Source organism: Panthera tigris, chromosome C2, assembly GCF_018350195.1.
Source record: "Panthera tigris isolate Pti1 chromosome C2, P.tigris_Pti1_mat1.1, whole genome shotgun sequence".
NCBI classification, from domain to species: domain Eukaryota; kingdom Metazoa; phylum Chordata; class Mammalia; order Carnivora; family Felidae; genus Panthera; species Panthera tigris.
The window spans coordinates 73,741,628-73,759,866 of record NC_056668.1 but is presented as its reverse complement, the minus strand read 5'-3'; the positions used below and the strand labels follow the sequence as shown (position 1 = coordinate 73,759,866).

The following is an 18,239-nucleotide window of genomic DNA, read 5'->3' as shown; positions in this document are numbered from 1 at the left end:
TCCTTTTGATTGACGTTGTAGCCTCCGGTGCCCCGGGCTCAGGCGCGCGCCATTGGCCGCCAGGCACAAGGCCTGGCGGCCAATGGGGGGGCGCGGTCCACGAGCGGTGCCGCGTGTCTCCTCCTCCCATTGGCTGAAAGTTACTGTGGGAAAGAAAGTTTGGGAAGTTTCACACGAGCCGTTCGCGTGCAGTCCCAGATATATATAGAGGCCGCCAGGGCCTGGGGATCACACAGGATCCGGAGCTGGTGCAGATAACAGTGGAATCCCCCGTCTACCTCTCTCCTTGGTCCTGGAATAGCGCTACCGGTCACCAAGTAGCCATAAGATATAATAAACCCTCAGCACTTGCTCAGTAGTTTTGTGAAAGTCTCCAGTGAAAGGGACATAAACAAAACAATTTTTTGTGTGAAGGACTCCAAAAATAAAATTCTCTAGGGATTAAAAAAAAAAAAAAGGCAACAGAAAATGCCAGCAGATATAATGGAGAAAAATTCCTCGTCCCCGGTGGCTGCTACCCCAGCCAGTGTCAACACGACACCGGATAAACCAAAGACAGCATCTGAGCACAGAAAGGTAAGGGCAGTACCACTATCTCTCTGCAGCCCTAAGAAATTAAGTCGGGGTTGGGGGGCTCCTTTCTTCCTTTAAACTCCGGGGTGAAATGGCAGATCCCATGGGAACTCAGGGCTCTATTTTTATTTCTTTCCAGTCATCCAAGCCTATCATGGAGAAAAGACGACGAGCAAGAATAAATGAAAGTCTGAGCCAGCTGAAAACACTGATTTTGGATGCTCTTAAGAAAGATGTAAGTGGGCAATGCTGCTTTTTTTTTTTTTTTAATTAAAACAAAATACTATTTCTTAGATACTCAACGTGAAACCCCCTCGCTGACGGGATCGTCCTTGCTGGCACTGCATTCCCTGAGGCGGGAGGGCCGGGCCCCTCCCGGGTCTAGGGATGTCGGCGCCGGGGCCGGGGGCGGAGGGGGGGGTGTGTGGGAAGGAACCACAGCACACCGAGGCGGCTGGCGGGGCTCTCACTTCACTGCCTTGCCTCTTCTGTGCAGAGCTCGCGACATTCCAAGCTGGAGAAGGCGGACATTCTGGAAATGACAGTGAAACACCTCCGGAACCTGCAGCGGGCGCAGATGACGGGTGAGGGCGGCTTGCCGCGAGTCCCCCTCTGCGGGCGTCCCTTTCGCCCCGCGGTGATTTCTTCCAGACTTCCGCCCGTGGTTGTGAGAGGCATTCAGCTACATTTTACTGCCTTGGCTCACTCTTGCGTTCCCACGGTCTGGGGCTTATTTATAGCCACAACTCCAAGTTGTTACTGTTCCGGAAAGGGAGGGAGGGAGGGAGGTTGTAGCGGCGAGGGTGGCGGGCGGCTTGGCAGTGGGGGAAGCTGGTGCCGACGAAAAGACTCAGAACCATGGCGGGTCTGGGGGTCATCTGGTTTAGCACTCCCCGCTTTCCTATTACAGAAGGGAAATGAGGCCCGGTTGGCGGGGCCCGGGTGGGGGGGGGGGAGGTGGTGGTGGAGGGTATTGCCCAAGGTCACATCGCGCGCACGGAGGATAAGGGGAGGATGTGAGGCTGTATGGGTTAAAATGGAGCGACCAGGAATGGAGAGGCACCGCCTCGGTTTCGGTCGCCAAGCTGGTGTGGAGAGGTGGACGATTTTTCTAAACAACCTCCCTCTAGCCGGGGGCAGTTCCGCGGGCGGGTGGTCAGGGAGGAGCACCGCGGGGACCTCCCAGGGCGGAGGCGGTGGCCTCGGGGCCAGGGCCATTGGGTGACCCGTCTGTCTCCTTCTGGCCCGCAGCCGCGCTAAGCACAGACCCGAGCGTGCTGGGGAAGTACCGCGCCGGCTTCAGCGAGTGCATGAACGAGGTGACCCGCTTCCTGTCCACGTGCGAGGGCGTTAACACTGAGGTGCGCACCCGGTTGCTCGGCCACCTGGCCAACTGCATGACCCAGATCAACGCCATGACCTACCCCGGGCAGCCGCACCCCGCCTTGCAGGCGCCGCCGCCGCCCCCGCCGGGACCCGGCGGCCCGCAGCACGCGCCGTTCGCGCCGCCACCGCCGCTCGTGCCCATCCCCGGGGGCGCGGCGCCCCCTCCCGGCGGCGCGCCCTGCAAGCTGGGCAGCCCGGCTGGAGAGGCGGCTAAGGTGTTCGGCGGCTTCCAGGTGGTGCCGGCTCCAGACGGCCAGTTTGCCTTCCTCATCCCCAACGGGGCCTTCGCTCACAGCGGCCCCGTCATCCCAGTCTACACCAGCAGCAGTGGGACCTCCGTGGGCCCGAACGCAGTGTCGCCTTCCAGTGGCCCCTCGCTCACGGCAGACTCCATGTGGAGGCCGTGGCGGAACTGAGGGGCTCAGGTCACCCCTCCACCTAAACTCCCAACCCACCTCTCTTCCCTCGGGATACACAACAGGAACTTGGACACTGGGAGAGAAGAGGACTTTTGTGATTAAGTGGTTACTTTGGTTTTTTTTAATTTCTAAAAAGTTACTTTTTTGTAGAGAGCTGTATTAAGTGACTGACCATGCACTATATTTGTATATATTTTATATGTTCATATTGGATTGCGCCTTTGTATTATAAAAGTTCAGATGACATTTCGTTTTTTACACGAGATTTCTTTTTTATGTGATGCCAAAGATGTTTGAAAATGCTCTTAAAATATCTTCCTTTTGGGAAGTTTATTTGAGAAAATATAATAAAAGAAAAAAGCGTGAAGGCTTTTATGTCTTAGAACTGATTATTTCAGAATATGTGTAAAAAAAAAAAGTTCTTGGCAGAATTTGGATTACACGCAACCTGAGAATTCAGTCATTGGCCCTTTTGTTATTAAAAGAACATTTTTAACAATCCATCAAGCCTTTACCAACCCTCCACGAACTAAATTCCACTAAATTTGCAAGAACTCATCTATTATGGCTACTCTAATCAATTTGTGGTCAATCTCCTCAAGGATTTCAGAATTTTTTTAGTTGCAGTTCAGTCCCGGTTCTCACACTAGCTCCTCTGAAGAAGATAGAACCAGACTGAAGTCATGAAGTTAATCAGTCGAGTAATGTGTGCCCCCAGCACCTTGAGAGAGACCCCTGCAGCACTACTATCCTGGGAAACACATGGACACCCAATGTAAATGGATGCAGCCTCAGCCTTCTAGTGTTGGAGCCTGTTTAATTAGGCAATACTTAGGTGCAGCTACACATTCCCTTGTACCAGCCTCTAAAAGTTTGAAATGCCTCTCTGCACCCTCTTCAAGCAAGCTGAGAAGGTCAACAGATTCCTTCTGCCAAGGGACAGCTAGTTAGACTCCCAAGTGGAGCCCAAGTCCAGATGATTAACACCAGACATATGTTTTTGATAAGTTTCTGCGCTTGGCTCTAATAGAGAAAGCATGTGGAGGCCGCTCTGGCAGGCACACAGGCCATCTTCCCTTTAATACAAACAGCAAGCGACCCCTTCGCTTGGTCATGCCCCATTTCCAGGCAAGATGTGGGCTCCAGATAGAAGCAAAAGGGTTGTCTCGGGTTTCAGCTCACATAACCCTCCTTAACAAGTCCTAACTCAAAGCGGACAGCTTTAAACTGTGCCAGGATCTGCAGGGAATTTCTTCCAAATCCCATCACAAAGGCTTGTCAGATTTTGTCAGATTTGGCCAGGTGTTTGACTGCATCCAGGTGTTGGGGAAATGAAAACCACGAGCCCTGCGAGACCAGACACATCAGCCGCGCTGTGGGTCTGGCGGGCGCGCCCTCCTCCCCCACTGCCGGCCAGTCCTCCCGGCCCCTCCCCTCCCGCCGGCCTCCCCTCATGCCCCTTCTTTCAGAACTGCTTCTGGGAGGAGAAGGATGAGGCGGGAGAAATCGATCTTTGAAGCCTTCCTAACAAAGATAAAGCCAACGATTTTCTGTCTTGTTTCAAAAGCTTTACCTCTCCCCCGCCTTGCTCTGGCCTTTCCCACAGGCCAGTGTGGAGAGCCGCTCTATCACAGGAATGATCTAGCAGACAGCAGTTTTCCACCCAAATACCTTCGATCCAGCTTCGGACCCACAGGGAAAGTTTTCAAAGATAGTTCGTAAAATTTGGCTCCTACTTGCCTCCTTATGTGAAAGGTATCCGACACCTACCTCCCAAAATACACACACATACACACACTCCTCTTTACCATACCATTTTCCCATGATTTCCCTCTTGTTTAAACACAAACATAATAACAATTGCTCTATTAAGACACTCAACACAAGGCTAAATGCTTCATTTGGCAAATCTGTCCCGGCCCCACTAGAAGTCCTTAACTGTCCTGACATAAATAATGGAGACATCAGGGTCTCATTTTTACAAAAATACATTTATATTCTTTAAAAAGTCACACACACACACGTGCAATCTCTACACCAACTTTAAACCCGTCTTTCCCTGTGCTGAAGGGGAACGACTGAAATAAATGAATTTTTATTGGTATCAAAAATGCAAAGATCTTGGAGGTGGGAATTAACAAATTTAAGGAAAAGCAGTAAACAATTGTTCATTTGATAATTTGATAGTCTTGTTTCCCGGATTTGGGGAACTCAGATGAGGCATTTGTTCCTGTACAATATGGGCAGAAGGGGGACACCCAGGCCTCTATGGGAATTTCAGGCTCCTCTGCCAGCTACACAACTAAATTGACTGTGTCACTTTGGATGAGTCATTTCCTTCCCTTATCTGGGACATTTCCAAGTCCAGTGAGTGGGTTTATTTCCAAGACCTTGTGCCCTCCCGCACCCAGGTTGTTTCTGGAGTAAGTAGTTTGGGGATTAGGGAGAATGAAGCTTCAAAGACGATTGCAATCTTGCTCACCCCCCACCGTCCTACCCGGATCCCTGGGGCCTGGCCTAGTTTACGGCCTGAGACACACCCAGCAGCCCCTCTCTGCCGCCCCAGGCAGTGCCGTTGGCTCCCGGAGATAAGGCCCAGCTCCAAGCTCCACGTCCGGATGCGGGCCGCCGGCCTCCGCCGCAGTGCGATTATCGTCTCAATGGAGACCCTCCAGGGTCCCGGCCCCCCGCGGTCTCTGGCAGCATCCGGAGCGGGAAAGGCGCTGAACTGGAAGGGGAGCTCTCCCGGTCAAGACGCGAGCCTTCTCTAGTGAATAAACGCGACTCCGAGGCGCGCCCCCTTCTCGCGCCCCATTTCACCCCCACGTGTTTCTGGAGCGGGGACCCAGGGGTTAAATTGGACCCCCTCATCGTCACCACCGTCCCGGGAAACCTGTCATTAAAGTCAATTAACTTTTCCCACACCCCTTGGCCGGTAACAACCCGCTGCTAGCTTCCTCCTCGGTTCCTAAGTGCAACCAGATGGGCCGCCGAGCTGCCCCCGCCGCGCGCCCGCCGGGGCGGCCCGGGGGTTCCAGGGAGGCCGCCGGGGCCCGCGGCCCGGGCGGGAGCAGGCCAGGGTGGCCACGCCGGGCCAGCCCCGGCGGCCCTGCGGCCAAGGTGGTTTGCTTAGCAGGCCTGGCTGCTTTCTGGCAGGAAATGAATAGCTCCCAGATGAGCTCAGGCAACCTGAGAGGTCGTGAGAACGGCGCGAACCCCCGCCTGTGCAGCCGGCAACCTGCCAGGCCGCGGGGGGAGCGGGCGGCGGCGGCGGCGGCGGGAGGCCGGGAGGCCCGGCGGGCGGGCGGGCGGGCGCGCGGGCGGGCGGCGGCAGGGGGAGAGGGAGGAGGGAGCCGCTGACACACGAGCCCGCGCCCGCTCCCGCTGACAGGCAGGCAGCCGCCCGCGCCCGGCCGCCTCCCCCGCTTCCCCCGCCCCAGGCCCCAGCGCCTCCCAAGCAGCAGGCCTTAGCCGCAGAAATGCGGCCGCCCGGCCCCGCCAGGGCCTGGGGGTGGGGCGGCCTGCCAGTGTTTTTCCAGTTCCCCCGGTAGCTCCGGGCCGCATTTAGAAGCCGGGGAAACTGGGCCGAGGCCAGTGTCAGGGCACCAGAGGCCCTCGCGGCCTGCCGAGCACTGCCAAGCGTCAGGCCAAGCCAGGGCAGGAGTGGGCAGGGAGGGGGGGGAGGGGGGCGGAAGGGGGAAAGGCATCTCAGCCCACACCGGCGTCCCAAAAAAGAAGGAGCCACCAGACAGGGACTCTAGACTCTTAAAAAAAAAAAAAAAAAAAAAAATCTCATTTCTAAAAACCCTGAGCACCTACTAAGTGTCTGGCAGGCCCGAGGCAAGCGCTACAAAGATAGGACTAATCCCCACACAGCCCCTGCCCTCCGAGAGCTCTGGTTTAGCTAGGAAGATAGACAAACATTCAAGTGACTCATCCCGGGGATGATGAGGTAAGTGCCAAAAATGAACTTTAAACAAAGGGCACCTAAGAACAGAGAGATTAATTCTGATTTGAGAGGAAACCAGGTAAGTTTTGCAGGGAGTTGGCACTTGAAGCAGAGAGGTGAAAGATGAGCTCAACGGGAAGAAAAAGGAGGACTAGGAAGGTGAAAGAAAAGGCAGAGATAGGTAAATATTTAGGCCCAGTTTGGGGAAATTTCAGGAAGGATGCCATGGTTGTCCTATTTAAATTTTCAAATATATAAATTGGCTTAGAGGTCAAAAAAAAAAAAAAAAAAAAAAAAAAAAGGACCAAGCTGTCTGCTTTAGTCCTTGGTTTATTGCAGAATAGCCTGGGGGTTAAGTGCACATGATCTGGCTTCAGATTGCTTAGGTTGTAAGTCCAAGGCAGATTAACTTCTCTGAGCATCCTCTGTAACATGGGGCTCATGGGGTAGTATTTCATAGGGTAGTGAGGATAAAATAAGTATAAATGCATGTACAGCATTGAGAATGGTGCTTGGCACTGAGGCCTCCGTGCACATCAGCTAGTAAGATTCCTGAGCAACCATAGTGAGGCAGGGGTGTTCGCCAAACTAGCAAGCCAAGCCTGGACTTTGCCCAGTGATTTCAGGGACTGCTTTTAATTACACCAGGCCCCAGGTGAAAGGACCACTGCCTCTTCCTTAGTTTCCAGATTTCATGTACTCATTCAATAAGTACTGAGCCAGGCACTATGGGAATAAAGGGAGAAGAAAGGTGTGATCTCTACAGTTACAAAGCTCTCAGTCTGGTAGCCGAGACAAACCAGTAAAAAAAAAAAAAGAATAATAATAATAATAATTGCTCTGTGTTAAATGCCATCAAAGTGGGGTAGCATGCACTGGTGGTACAAAAGAAGGGTACATGTCTTAGCAGGTACATTGTTGGTCCTCCAAATTAGAATTAATCTGTGAATTTTTGTGACCACAGACATTGCCGGCACAGTAGATAACTATCAAATTCCACCTAAGAAAAGTGATTGTCAAATGGTTAATTTCAAGATTAACCATTTTATGATACTAATATCTTCTGAATGAGCACAATCACCTTGATGTGGTCAAGGAACTGGTTCCAAAGTGGCCCTTACCTGTGAAATGCTGAGCATGTCCCCTTGAGTCTCTGGGCTTCGGTTTCCTCCCTGATAAGGTGAGAAGGTTAGACCGGAAGTCTCTACGATCCTTCTCAACTCCCTGGTCTGTGCTTCTCTTTCCTCAGCATTTTGACACACGCTCTGTGGCTGTAAGAACCTTTATCAGGCATATTTCAAAACTTTTGACCAGGGCGTAGGACGATTTTACAACCAAGTATTTTCATCTGCAGTTAAAGACATGGAAGCAAACTCAAACAGACGCGCATTGTATTTCCACTGTTGTAAGCAAGTGGGCCACACGTTAGTTTCTGGAGACCGGCCATGGGATCGAGAGTCGCATTCACTGCGTGGCACATCAGAGGAAGACTGCATCTGACAGGATTTGCTCACATACCTGCTCCTAAGACCCCATCCTTTACTGTAATATCTTGTCATCTTCCTGGGAAGACAGAGTAACAAGAATTAAAAATACCACCACATTCCCTCTTGATCCTAAAAACTCGCTTCCCATACTTCTCACTTGCCCACTTCTTTTCTGGGGGAAAAAAAAAAAAAAGAATGTGATCTGTTGTTTATCAGGACTCCTTCCATTTAGGAAACATAGTTCCCTAACTGGCTAGAATTTTTCCACTAGTACACTTACTGAATTAAATAAACTTACTGAATTAGTCTCGTTAAACAAGAATGTCAGTCTGAATTAGTGAAAAGTCTGAATTTTAAATATCCAACAGGGAGAGCAGTAAACTTTGCAAATCCTTGTAGTGAGTCTGAATTCATAGTTTACAAAAGCACTTGCTCTCCTAAAACTAATGCATTAAAGTCATTTAAAGAATGTATTCTCCCAAACAGGTTAAACATGAATCTTGCAAAATTATACTGTAATTGAGCCTTGAACAACTCAGGCTTGAACTGAGCAGATCCACTTATATGTGGATTTTTTTTTTTTAATAAATACAGTAGAGTACTATAAATGTATCTTATGTTTCTTATGATTTTCTTAATAGCATTTTTTTTCTCTACTTTACCATAGGAATACAGTATATAATACACATAACAAACAAATATGTGTTAAGCAATGGTTTATGTTATGACTAAGGCTTCTGGTCAACACTAGGCTATTAGTATTAATAGTTAAGCTTCCAGAAGGCAAAAGTTATATGCAGATTTTAGAATGGGAGTGGGGGGTGCTACCACTCCTGCATTGTTCAAGGGTAAACTATATAAATCTTTCTTTATAGTAAGAAAAAGAGCTAGGATTGCAACCCAAGTAAGTACTTGTAGCCTAAATTAATAATAAGGCTTTACTGTAGCTACTCTATGTCTGGATATGCTTCCAGTCATAATTTGCCTCTAGTCAAGTAGAGATCAATGCATTTTCCCCTTTAAAATTGCAAGTATCACTTAATGACAGCAATGTTATTTACGGAATACTATTTGTAACTTACTATGTTATTATTCACAAAGGTGATCTGATTTCATGTTAATTTTCCTTGTTTAGTCACCCAGGTGAGACATGACATTTGTAAGTCCTGCTTACAGAAAATCCCAGCCTAGTGAAAAACTCCTGGGGTCCACAAATGCCAGCATCCAAATTGTTATGTTTCCTCCTACGTAGTTTCTCTTCTCTCAGCTTTTCCCCCTTAGCTATAAAATCTATCCTTATGGCATCAAAATGTGTAACAGGAATACGATTCCTTAACAGGGGCAGGGGAGGGCAAAGACAATGTCAAATTAAATTGTTTCAGAAGCAACTGCCACGTATGACACTGAGGAGTAAAAGTTAAATGGAAAAGTGCTGAAGGCATTTCTTCATTTTAGTGAATGCCAACAGATAGACGGGCTCAGGGATGGGATACAAAATGTAAAGGAAGGCTTCCCACATACCAGATTTGTGAAGAAGAAATACTCTTCAACACTCAAAGTTATTCTTTCCTGTGTTCTGTTCCATAATTAGGGCCCCTATGATTATTTTTATACAAATAAAGTCTTGCAGAATCAAACAGCTATTTCCCTTAAAACTCTGCATAACAAAGTAATTGTGGAATTGGCCATAATGCCTTGCAGAGGAGAACAAGCCTCTAAAAAACTCTGAAACTAGGGGCACCCGGGTGCCTCAGTTGATTAAGCGGCCGATTCCTGGTTTTAGCTGGGCTCATGATCTCATGGTTCGTGAGATCGGGCCCTGCATCCAGCCCCATGCGGAGCTCTGAGCTAAGATCACGGAGCCTGCTTGGGATTTTCTCTCTCTCTCTCTCTCTTTCTCTCTCTCTCTCTCTCTCTCTATCAAAATAAATAAATAAACATGAAAAAAATACTGAAGTCTCATTTGTGTTATCTTTGTTTTCTTGTTTGGGGTAGGGGTAGGGGCAAGATGGGTTGCTCAGGTTGGAGGGGCAGTATGATAGATACATGGTCCTCTAGAGAACTCTGAAACTACTTTAATGTGATGTCTTTGAGATTTCATGGTAAGTTCAAAACAGAAGGTATCCACACAAAGAAGAGATGTTTTGAAACAGTTCAATGCCAGGAGCCTTTCAAAAAGGCTAACAAAGTTTTCTTGCCACAGGACTCCCTTATCAAAGACCTAAGGCCATAGCCATATTTACACAGGCACATTGGTTTAAAAAGAGAAGTTGGATTTCAAAACAATCCATTTGATAGCCATCCAATCTAGCAATCAGTTTCTAACCCAATGGTGGGCTGAATTCAACTTACTTTTTAAAAGCCAGCTTTTTATGTTTAGCACACAGCCTCTGGCGTGGCTCCAGACCCCAGCTTTGTGCTTTCCCTGCTTTGCTGGGACCCCCCCTCCCACCCCCACCCCAGCCTCTCCACTGTACTCCCTGGAAATCTGTTCTGTTTGCAGTAAATGCCCCTCTACCTGCAGTCTGGGTGTGAACCCTCTCGTTGCCTGGTTCTGCCTTTCTTTTGAGCCTGCTGGATTAATGACTCTTCATTTTCCCCACCCAGGGTGCCTGGGCAGGAGGGGGGGTTGGTGAGGAGTGTGCACTCCTGGGCTGGGGAGTGGGGTCCCCAAAGTCAGGGTTTGTACCTGGGCGGGGAGCATGAATGATCCCATGGGCTGTGAGTGAGGACACAATCTCTGACTCCTTAGACCCTTGGCAAACCACGTTTCCTCCTTCGGGTAGAAGTCTGTCCTTGGTGGCATCCAGCTCTCTTTAATCTCCGTTCCTCCTCCTCTCTACTGACTTCTTCCCTCAAGCTTGCCTTCACCTGGCTGGTCCTCCCTCCTTTCTCAGGGACCGGCTCTGATGCTTCCCTCCCCCCTTCGTGGAAGATGATGGTCCACAAAATTATCTGCTTTTATTCCTGACTTTTTTCTTTTTAATATCATGCTTGGTACACTATGGCAACTCTTTCTATTTATTTATTTTTGATTTTTTTTAATGTTTATTTTTGAGAGGGGGTTGAGGGGGGAGAAGGAGGGAGACAGAGGATCTGATGTGCTGACAGTGGACCCTTGTGGTTCTCCAGCTCGGGAACTGTGGGATCAAGACCTGAGCCAAAGTCGGACACTTAACCTTAACCGACTGAACCACCCAGGTGCCCCTTACTCCTGACTTTCAACCTCCCTTGCCCTTTTTACTTTTTGTTTTTCCTCAGCGTATCAGCACATTTATTTTTCCACAGTTAGAGCCAACTTCAAGCTTAAACCTCTCTCCACCTGCCACTTCTCTCTCCCTTCTCACCACGGACCCCCGAAACCTCCCTCATGGTCTCAGCTGTCTTGTTCCTCTCAGGGCCACCTTTCTCAGCCAGACTTTTGTGTCCCCCTCTCCACAGAATGCTCCAGCGGGAGCAACTCAGTGAACAAACCAGATGGTCACTTTTCTGTCTTTTCCTCTGTCCAACAGTTTGTGAGGTTTTGACCGGGTACAGACTCCATCCATCCTTGAAACTCCCTCCTTTCTTAGCTCCTGGGGCACCTCTTCCTCCTGACTTCTTCCAACCCATCTGGCAACTTCTCAGCACCCATCATTGTATTCTTTCCTTCCACCTGCCCCATGAAGGTCACGCCCCTGACAATTCTATCCACGTCCTGCTTCTCTTGTGGCTCAGCCACCCATGGCAGTGATTAGCATCTGCATGAAAACCATCAGATCTGCTGTCTCCAATCCAGATTTCTTTCCTGAGCTCCAAACCATCGACCCCATTGCCTACTGGACATCTCCACATGGAAGTCAGTATGTCTCAAACCCTGTGCCTGGGAGATGCCCAACCCTGTCTCCCCAGGCTCAATGTGACTTCCACCATCCCACCCACCTATCTCCTCCCTGAGCATCAGGGGTCACCAGGAACTTCCCCTCAGGCCTCCCTGTCTTGGGAATTTCAACCCCCATTGTCAATGCTTTTGTGCAGGAGTTAGGGGGCTTTTGCTTTCCCCTCGTCCAGACTGATTTCTTTGCCCTCAGTCACACCTGCCTCCAACCCATCAGCCATACCCCGTCATACAGCCAAGCAACCACATCTCTGTGAGAAAACTTCCAAAGGCTTCCTATTGCCTCCACAACTGAGAAACTTGTGTGATTTGCTCCCAGGCAACTCACCTGCTTGAGTCTCTCTAAGAAAGCTGCATCCTGCCCACGCACCACTCGCATGCGAATCAGCTTTAGTGCCTCAAGCTCTCCATGCTCTCTCTGCCTTCTATCCCTTCACACACACTGTCCTGTTCTGGGAGTGTCCCACCTCCACTTCTCCATCTAGGGACCTCCTACCCTTTGTGTCCTGCAAGACTTTGCTCAATTCACCTGCTTCTAGAAGGTCATCCAGATGCCTCTAGTTCCTGGCCCTGACCCCTCTGGCGCTGTCCTGAGGCCTCTCACACAGCACTGATGATACTGGATTATAGTGTCTGTTTCTCTGTCTCCCCAGCCCAGACTGGGCACATTTTGGAGGCAGAAACAACATATATTTCTGTACTCCCAGCCTGTGGCACAGTGCCTACCATACGGAAGACATCCAGAAAGCTATATGCTAGCATAGTAAGACGCAGGATATGAATACAAATAAAAACCAACGTTTGAATAATACTTCAAGGTTCACAAAGTGTTTTCAGAAACACCTTCTCATTTGATCCCCAAAGCAAGTAAGACTGGTCATGTTAACCTGATAGCAAATGTGGATAATTAGTCTCAAAGATAGTAGTTGGTCTGGCTAAGGAGGCAGCTAGAAAGTAACAGAGGTGGGTCTCTGGAACCCACATCTTCTGGCTAGAGGGCTATACTTGTCTCATTCTCTGCAGCAATGGACAGGACTGAGCCCCACTGTCTAAAGCCTGTCTCTGTGGTTTCATGAGTACCCCTTCCCTGCCAGCTTCCAAGGGAAGCCTAAACTCAGTCTCCACGGTGCCTGCACTTTTGCTACATATGTAACCAGAACCAATTTGGAGCAGCTGGAAATCGGTTCTCCTCACTCCTGCTTTGCTGCCTTAATACGCATAACTAAAATCTCTCAGAGCTTGAGAACTGGAGGTTCCTTCCCTCCTCTGGTCTCCTAAGTGTCAGAGAATTAATGCAATTGAAGGCAAGTTTTTGTAAACATAAAAATTAATGATTCTCAGCACAAATGAATTACCAGGAATTTTTCAGAATCAAAAATTCTAGGGGCACCTGGGTGGCTCAGTCGGTTAAGCATCCGACTCTTGCTTTCCACTCAGGTCATGATCTCACCGGTTTGTGAGTGTGAGCCATATATCTGGCCCTGTGCTGACAGCGAGGTGCACCTGCTTGGGATTCTCTCTCCCTCTCTCTCTGCCTCTCGTTCGCCCGTGTGTGTGTGTGTGTGTGTGTGTGTGTGTCTCTCTCTGCCCCTCGCTCACCCATGTGTGTATGTGTGTGTCCTTCAAAATAAATAAATAAACTTTTTAAAAAACTCCATAGGGGGAATTGGAAAGTAAATCCCCAACTTTAAGAAGTAAGGAGAGCATCAGATTTTGAAGATCGAATTTGTGTGGCTGGTTTGAAAACGAGCTATGCTTTAATAGGTGAATGAGTCACACTGTGACCCAGAGAAACCAGTGGGGGAGAAGCACAGAAGGGTGTAACAAGTGATTCCAAAGTGCCAGCTACGGCTGAGGCCACCCCCAGAAAAGTCCCTGATTCAATACAGTTGTTTGCTACAAGATCGATCCGGGTGCCTGTAAGCAGAACGTCCCCAAGAAGCAGTTGCTGCCTTTCTAGATATAATATGTTTGGGCTTTTCTTTCCCATGTGTGGCCGCCGGTGTTCTGCATTCAGTTTTGTGGTAGTCTAAAATGAGCACATATTACCAGAGGGGCTTCTTTAGAGGAGACGCTGGCGTCCATTCAGGTTGCCTGGAGCTCCGGACACAGCACCTGCCGTGAGCAGCATCCCACACCAGTGCGGGGCACTGGCCCACAAAGCAGCTCCCAGTTGGGACTGGCTTAGTCAGTCATTCATCGGACATTACTGCACTGCCTCCTCTGTGTCAGGCACTGTTCCAGGCACCAGGGTTTCTGCAAAGAACAAGATAGGCGAGGTCACGCCACATATTCCCTTCCTTTGATGAGAAGACAATAAAAAATTAAATAAATAAATAAATAAATAAATAAATAAAGGAGAGATTGTCAGCTCACGGTAGATACTGAGAGGAAAGCTAAAATAGGATGCAGTGCCCAAAGGAGACCAAAGTGGGGCTAGGGTCTAATTCAGAATGGATAATCAGGGAAGACGTCACTTAAGAGGTGACCCCCGAAGCCCTGAAGGCCAGTAAAATAAAAAGCCCAACCCGATTTCGTGGGCCTAGTCAGGGAAGACAGAAGATGTTACTCTGGCCGGCCTGGGCAAGGTCTATAAATGGCTGATCATGGCACCCAGGGCCACAAATAGGGCAAGGGCCAGGCTGCCCCCACCTTGCACCCCGAGGCAGCCTTTGTCTTTGCTTGTCTTCCCTTCGTCCTTGCCTCCCACCACCCCCTCCCTCCTTTTCCTACCTCCAGGCACAGCCTCGGACCCCAGCACACCTGCTTGCCCTACCAGGGGTCCACCGACACCTGCCCAGTTCCCAGGACACTGTTAATACCTGTTAATATCTGGTTTGATGAGTGACAAGAGACCCAGGAAAGGCTGAGTCTTTCTGAGACTGGGTCTCTTTCTGAGACCCAGAAAGTGACTGAGTCACTTCTCCCAGTGGGATCCCTTTGTAAAGGACTGAGAAGTCCTCTCTGTAACCCTGTGAATAAGCCGCACAAAGCTACCCATTCCTTAACAGGTTCCTCAGTGCACCCACGGCACCCACTCACAGAACTAGGCTGGGAGGGGAACACACTGCAATTGTCAGAGTGGCTGTGTTAGGGAAGGAGAATGTGGGTGGGTTTTTTTTTCCTTTCCCCGTTTTCCAAACACTCTGTAAAGTGGTTATGCCACTTTGATAGCTGAAACGTTCATATTTTTAGACAACAACTTAGAGAAAATATTTTTCTTTTCTGAATGCCGGCTATCCTAATAATTGGAACAGTTCAGCTCAGCATTTAGTTATTATCTTCCTGAGTCCTGAGTGTCTTTGTTGGGTCTCTCAGTGCTAGACTGGCCCACAGAGAATATCAGGTGCTTTTCTCTGCATCCTCTGCTAAGATCAGCCCAGGGCCCACCTGGCAAGTGGTGCTGCTCAGAAAACATGGCTGGGCCCCTTTGGTCATGCAACAGGATTGAGTCAGCCCCGGGGCTTCAGCCTGAGGACCGAGGAGAAGGCTCCCCACCTTCTCAGCCCTGCCTGACCAGTGTCAGGCTCTGTGCTGACAGCTCAGAGCCTGGAGTCTGCTTCGGGTTCTGTGTCTCCTCCTCTCTCTGCCCCTCCCCAGCTCACCCTCTGTCTCTCTCTCTCTCTCTCTCAAAAATAAGTAAACATTAAAAAAAAAATTTTTTTTTTAAAGACTACACGTAGAGAGAGAGGTCCTGCCCTCCCAGCATCCTAGCTGAGGCCAGCCTCCCAGCCATCACCACCAAGGCACCACACGTTCGAGGGCGCCATCTTGGATGTTGCAGCTGGTGGAGTCCCAAGAGGTCTGCCACATGGCCAACAGTATGTGGAACAGAAGAGCTGCCCAGCTGAGCCCAGTCACCTCACACGATGATGGGAGATAGAGAATGTTGTTCTCTTAAGCCTATAAAGCTGGCCCCAAGTAAAATGAACCCAATCTATTGATAAGACAAAGCTGAATTCATTGCTTCTTGTAGTAAGAGAGAACACCTACCAAAGCTTTGTCCCTCCAAGGGGGGAGGTAAGGTCAGAATTTATTGAAAACTGGGAGCCTGGTTTCAGGCAGTCTTTCTGTGTGGAGGTGTAATTGGGATTGGGCAAGGATCACCACGTGACAATCCAAAATTGGTGGAAATAGCAAAGCAAGGATTTCCAGCCAAGCAACTCAGAGAATCTCAGGGCACAGACCATCTGTCGATATCTCCCATTGAAGAGTTGATGGGACGTTCCTTTGATGAACAGATGAACCATTTCCCTGGGCAAAAGACTCTTGGAGAAATACAGTCATACGAATGAAGCAGAGGAAAACTGAAGTTCTGCTAACGAAGGCAGAGAAATAGCATGAAGTCAGGTTAAGACAGACAATAAGATGTGGTTTATGTTCTCAGTGTCCAGGCTGGCCAGTGTCAGTTCTCAAGCCACTAAATTTGGGGGTGGTTTTTACACGGCAAATAACAATCGAGACAACTCCCCAACCCCTCCTCCTCTGAACGTTTCTGTATTTCACATCATCAATATTTATGGCACATGCGTCATGTCCGAGGAACAGCCCTAGACACTGGAGATACAAAGGAGAATAAGACAGGGTCCCTGTTTTCTCGGAGCTTAAATAGTAGTCAGGAAGAGATAGAAAAACATTCAACAAAACAGTTAGCAAGGTCATTCCCATACAGATGAAGGGCTCTGAGGAAAATAGAAGGGCAAGGAGATCGAGGTCTGCTTCAGGAAGGAGGTAAAGCAGTTTCAGAAACAGCGGTCAAAAGAAGCTCTCTTGAGAAGGTGGCATCTGAGCTGGATGACGTGTGAAGGGTGGAAGGATCCAACAGGTCAAGGGCTCGGGAGAGAACATTACAGGCAGGGGCACGGTCAGGACCAGGTCCTCGAGGCAGGGAAGAGACTGGCGTGTTGGGAGACCAGAAAGGCCGGCTTGCCCGAGGTGTGCAGAGCAAAGGGAGTGTGCCCCACATTGAGGCCAGAAAGGCTGGCAGAGGTCAGATCTCATAGGGCCTTGACGATCACAGTGAGGAATCTGGATCTGAATCGAAGCGTAATGGGAAACCACTGGAAGGGCACTGCCCGAGAGAGATCGAACACCAGCCACGTGGGCAATTTTAAATTTTCTAGTAGCCACATTGTTTTTTTAAATTATGTATTTGGAGAGAAAGAGTGAGAGCAAGCGGGAGGAGGGGCTGAGAGAGGGACAGAGAGAATCCCAAGCAGGCTCCCCACTGGCAGCACTGAGTCTGATGCAGGGCTCAAATTCAAGTGAGATCATGATCTGAGTCAAAATCAAGAGAAGGACGCTTAATCGACTGAGCCACTCAGGTGCTCCCAGTGGCCACATTACTTTAAAAAAAAAAAAATGGGGAGCCTGGGTGGCTCAGTCGGTGAAACATCTGACTTCAGCTCAGGTCATGATCTCACAGTTTGTGAGTTCGAGCCCGTGTCGGGCTCTGTGCTGACAGCTCAGAGCCTGGAGCCTGCTTTGGATTCTGTCTCCTTCTCTCTCTGACCCTCCCCACTTGTGCTCTCTCTCTCAACAATAAATAAATGAAAAAAAAATTTTTTAAGTGAAAAATTTTTTAAGTGGAATTAATTTTAATATTTTATTTAACCCTATAATATACCCCAAATATTATTCCAACATGTAATCCACATGCAGAATTATTAATGGGATATTTTTTGTTCTCTTTTGGTACTTAGTCTTGGAAATAGGTATACGTGTTATACTGAGAGCACATCTCAATTCAGACTAACCACATTTCAAGTGCTCAGTAGACACGGGGGCCAGTGGCTACCATTCTGGCCAGAGTAGCACTTGAGGATCTAATAGTCCTCCCCGATATCCAGGCTCAGAACTGTCTTTTATTTCTCCCTTCCTGTCACACCTGCCTGCCATCACCATCCACCAAGAGCTCAGATAATTCTATCGAAATCCCGTCATCTTTACCCCAGCTAGAGGGTCTTTCCTCTTTTGCACATCAGCCATTGCTACATCCTCTGAACTGGGCTTTACTTCCAACTGAACCCAACTCCCACCTTCCCCCTTCTCCCCTTCAGAATCTTCCATAGCCTTCACTGCCCATGAAGTTCAAACTCCTTCGGAAGGCCTACAAGACCCCTCAAAAAGACCCCACCCCTCGTTTTAGCCTGCTTTCCCACCACGCCCTTTATATGACACAGTTAAAACCCGGCTTGGTCCACTTCAATGCATTTTGCTACAGTAACTTAGGCAAGTTATGTTATTTTATTTCCCAAATTATCCCTAACCACCGTGGAACAATGACAGTCAAACGTTGAAAGTTTTCAGGATTTGGTTCCATCTATTATTTTCCTTTAATAGTAATTTTCCTCTCTGTACGACATTTTGTATTTTTTTTCTGATTCGAGGGTTTTTATTTTGTAAAGGTTTCTTTCTTTCTTTTTTTTTTTTTTCCTTCAAAGGTAATTTCAGTGACCTGCCACATTTGGATATGAGTTGCCTGTGTGTTACTTAATTTCTTGTTCGTTCTTGTCCCACAAGCCAACCCTTAGCAAAACTGCAAATGT

The 18,239-nt window shown here is 48.9% G+C and overlaps 1 protein-coding gene across 1 annotated transcript; it reads left to right on the top strand.

Moving 5' to 3' along the window:
- The first annotated feature begins 217 nt into the window (after nucleotides 1-217).
- On the top strand, nucleotides 218-2,627 carry HES1 (hes family bHLH transcription factor 1). Its single transcript, XM_042999096.1, has 4 exons — nucleotides 218-576; nucleotides 713-808; nucleotides 1,070-1,157; nucleotides 1,825-2,627. The coding sequence occupies exons 1-4, from the start codon at nucleotides 469-471 to the stop codon at nucleotides 2,373-2,375; spliced, it is 843 nt and encodes a 280-aa protein (XP_042855030.1). The 5' UTR covers nucleotides 218-468; the 3' UTR covers nucleotides 2,376-2,627.
- The last annotated feature ends 15,612 nt before the right edge of the window (nucleotides 2,628-18,239 follow it).

Excerpts from the sequence above, each read along its gene's own strand:
- HES1 (XM_042999096.1), top strand. The coding sequence starts at position 469 with ATGCCAGCAGATATAATGGAGAAAAATTCCTCGTCCCCGGTGGCTGCT. Across the intron at positions 809-1,069 it reads TGGATGCTCTTAAGAAAGAT|AGCTCGCGACATTCCAAGCT; the intron begins GTAAGTGGGCAA and ends TCTTCTGTGCAG. Across the intron at positions 1,158-1,824 it reads GCAGCGGGCGCAGATGACGG|CCGCGCTAAGCACAGACCCG; the intron begins GTGAGGGCGGCT and ends TCTGGCCCGCAG.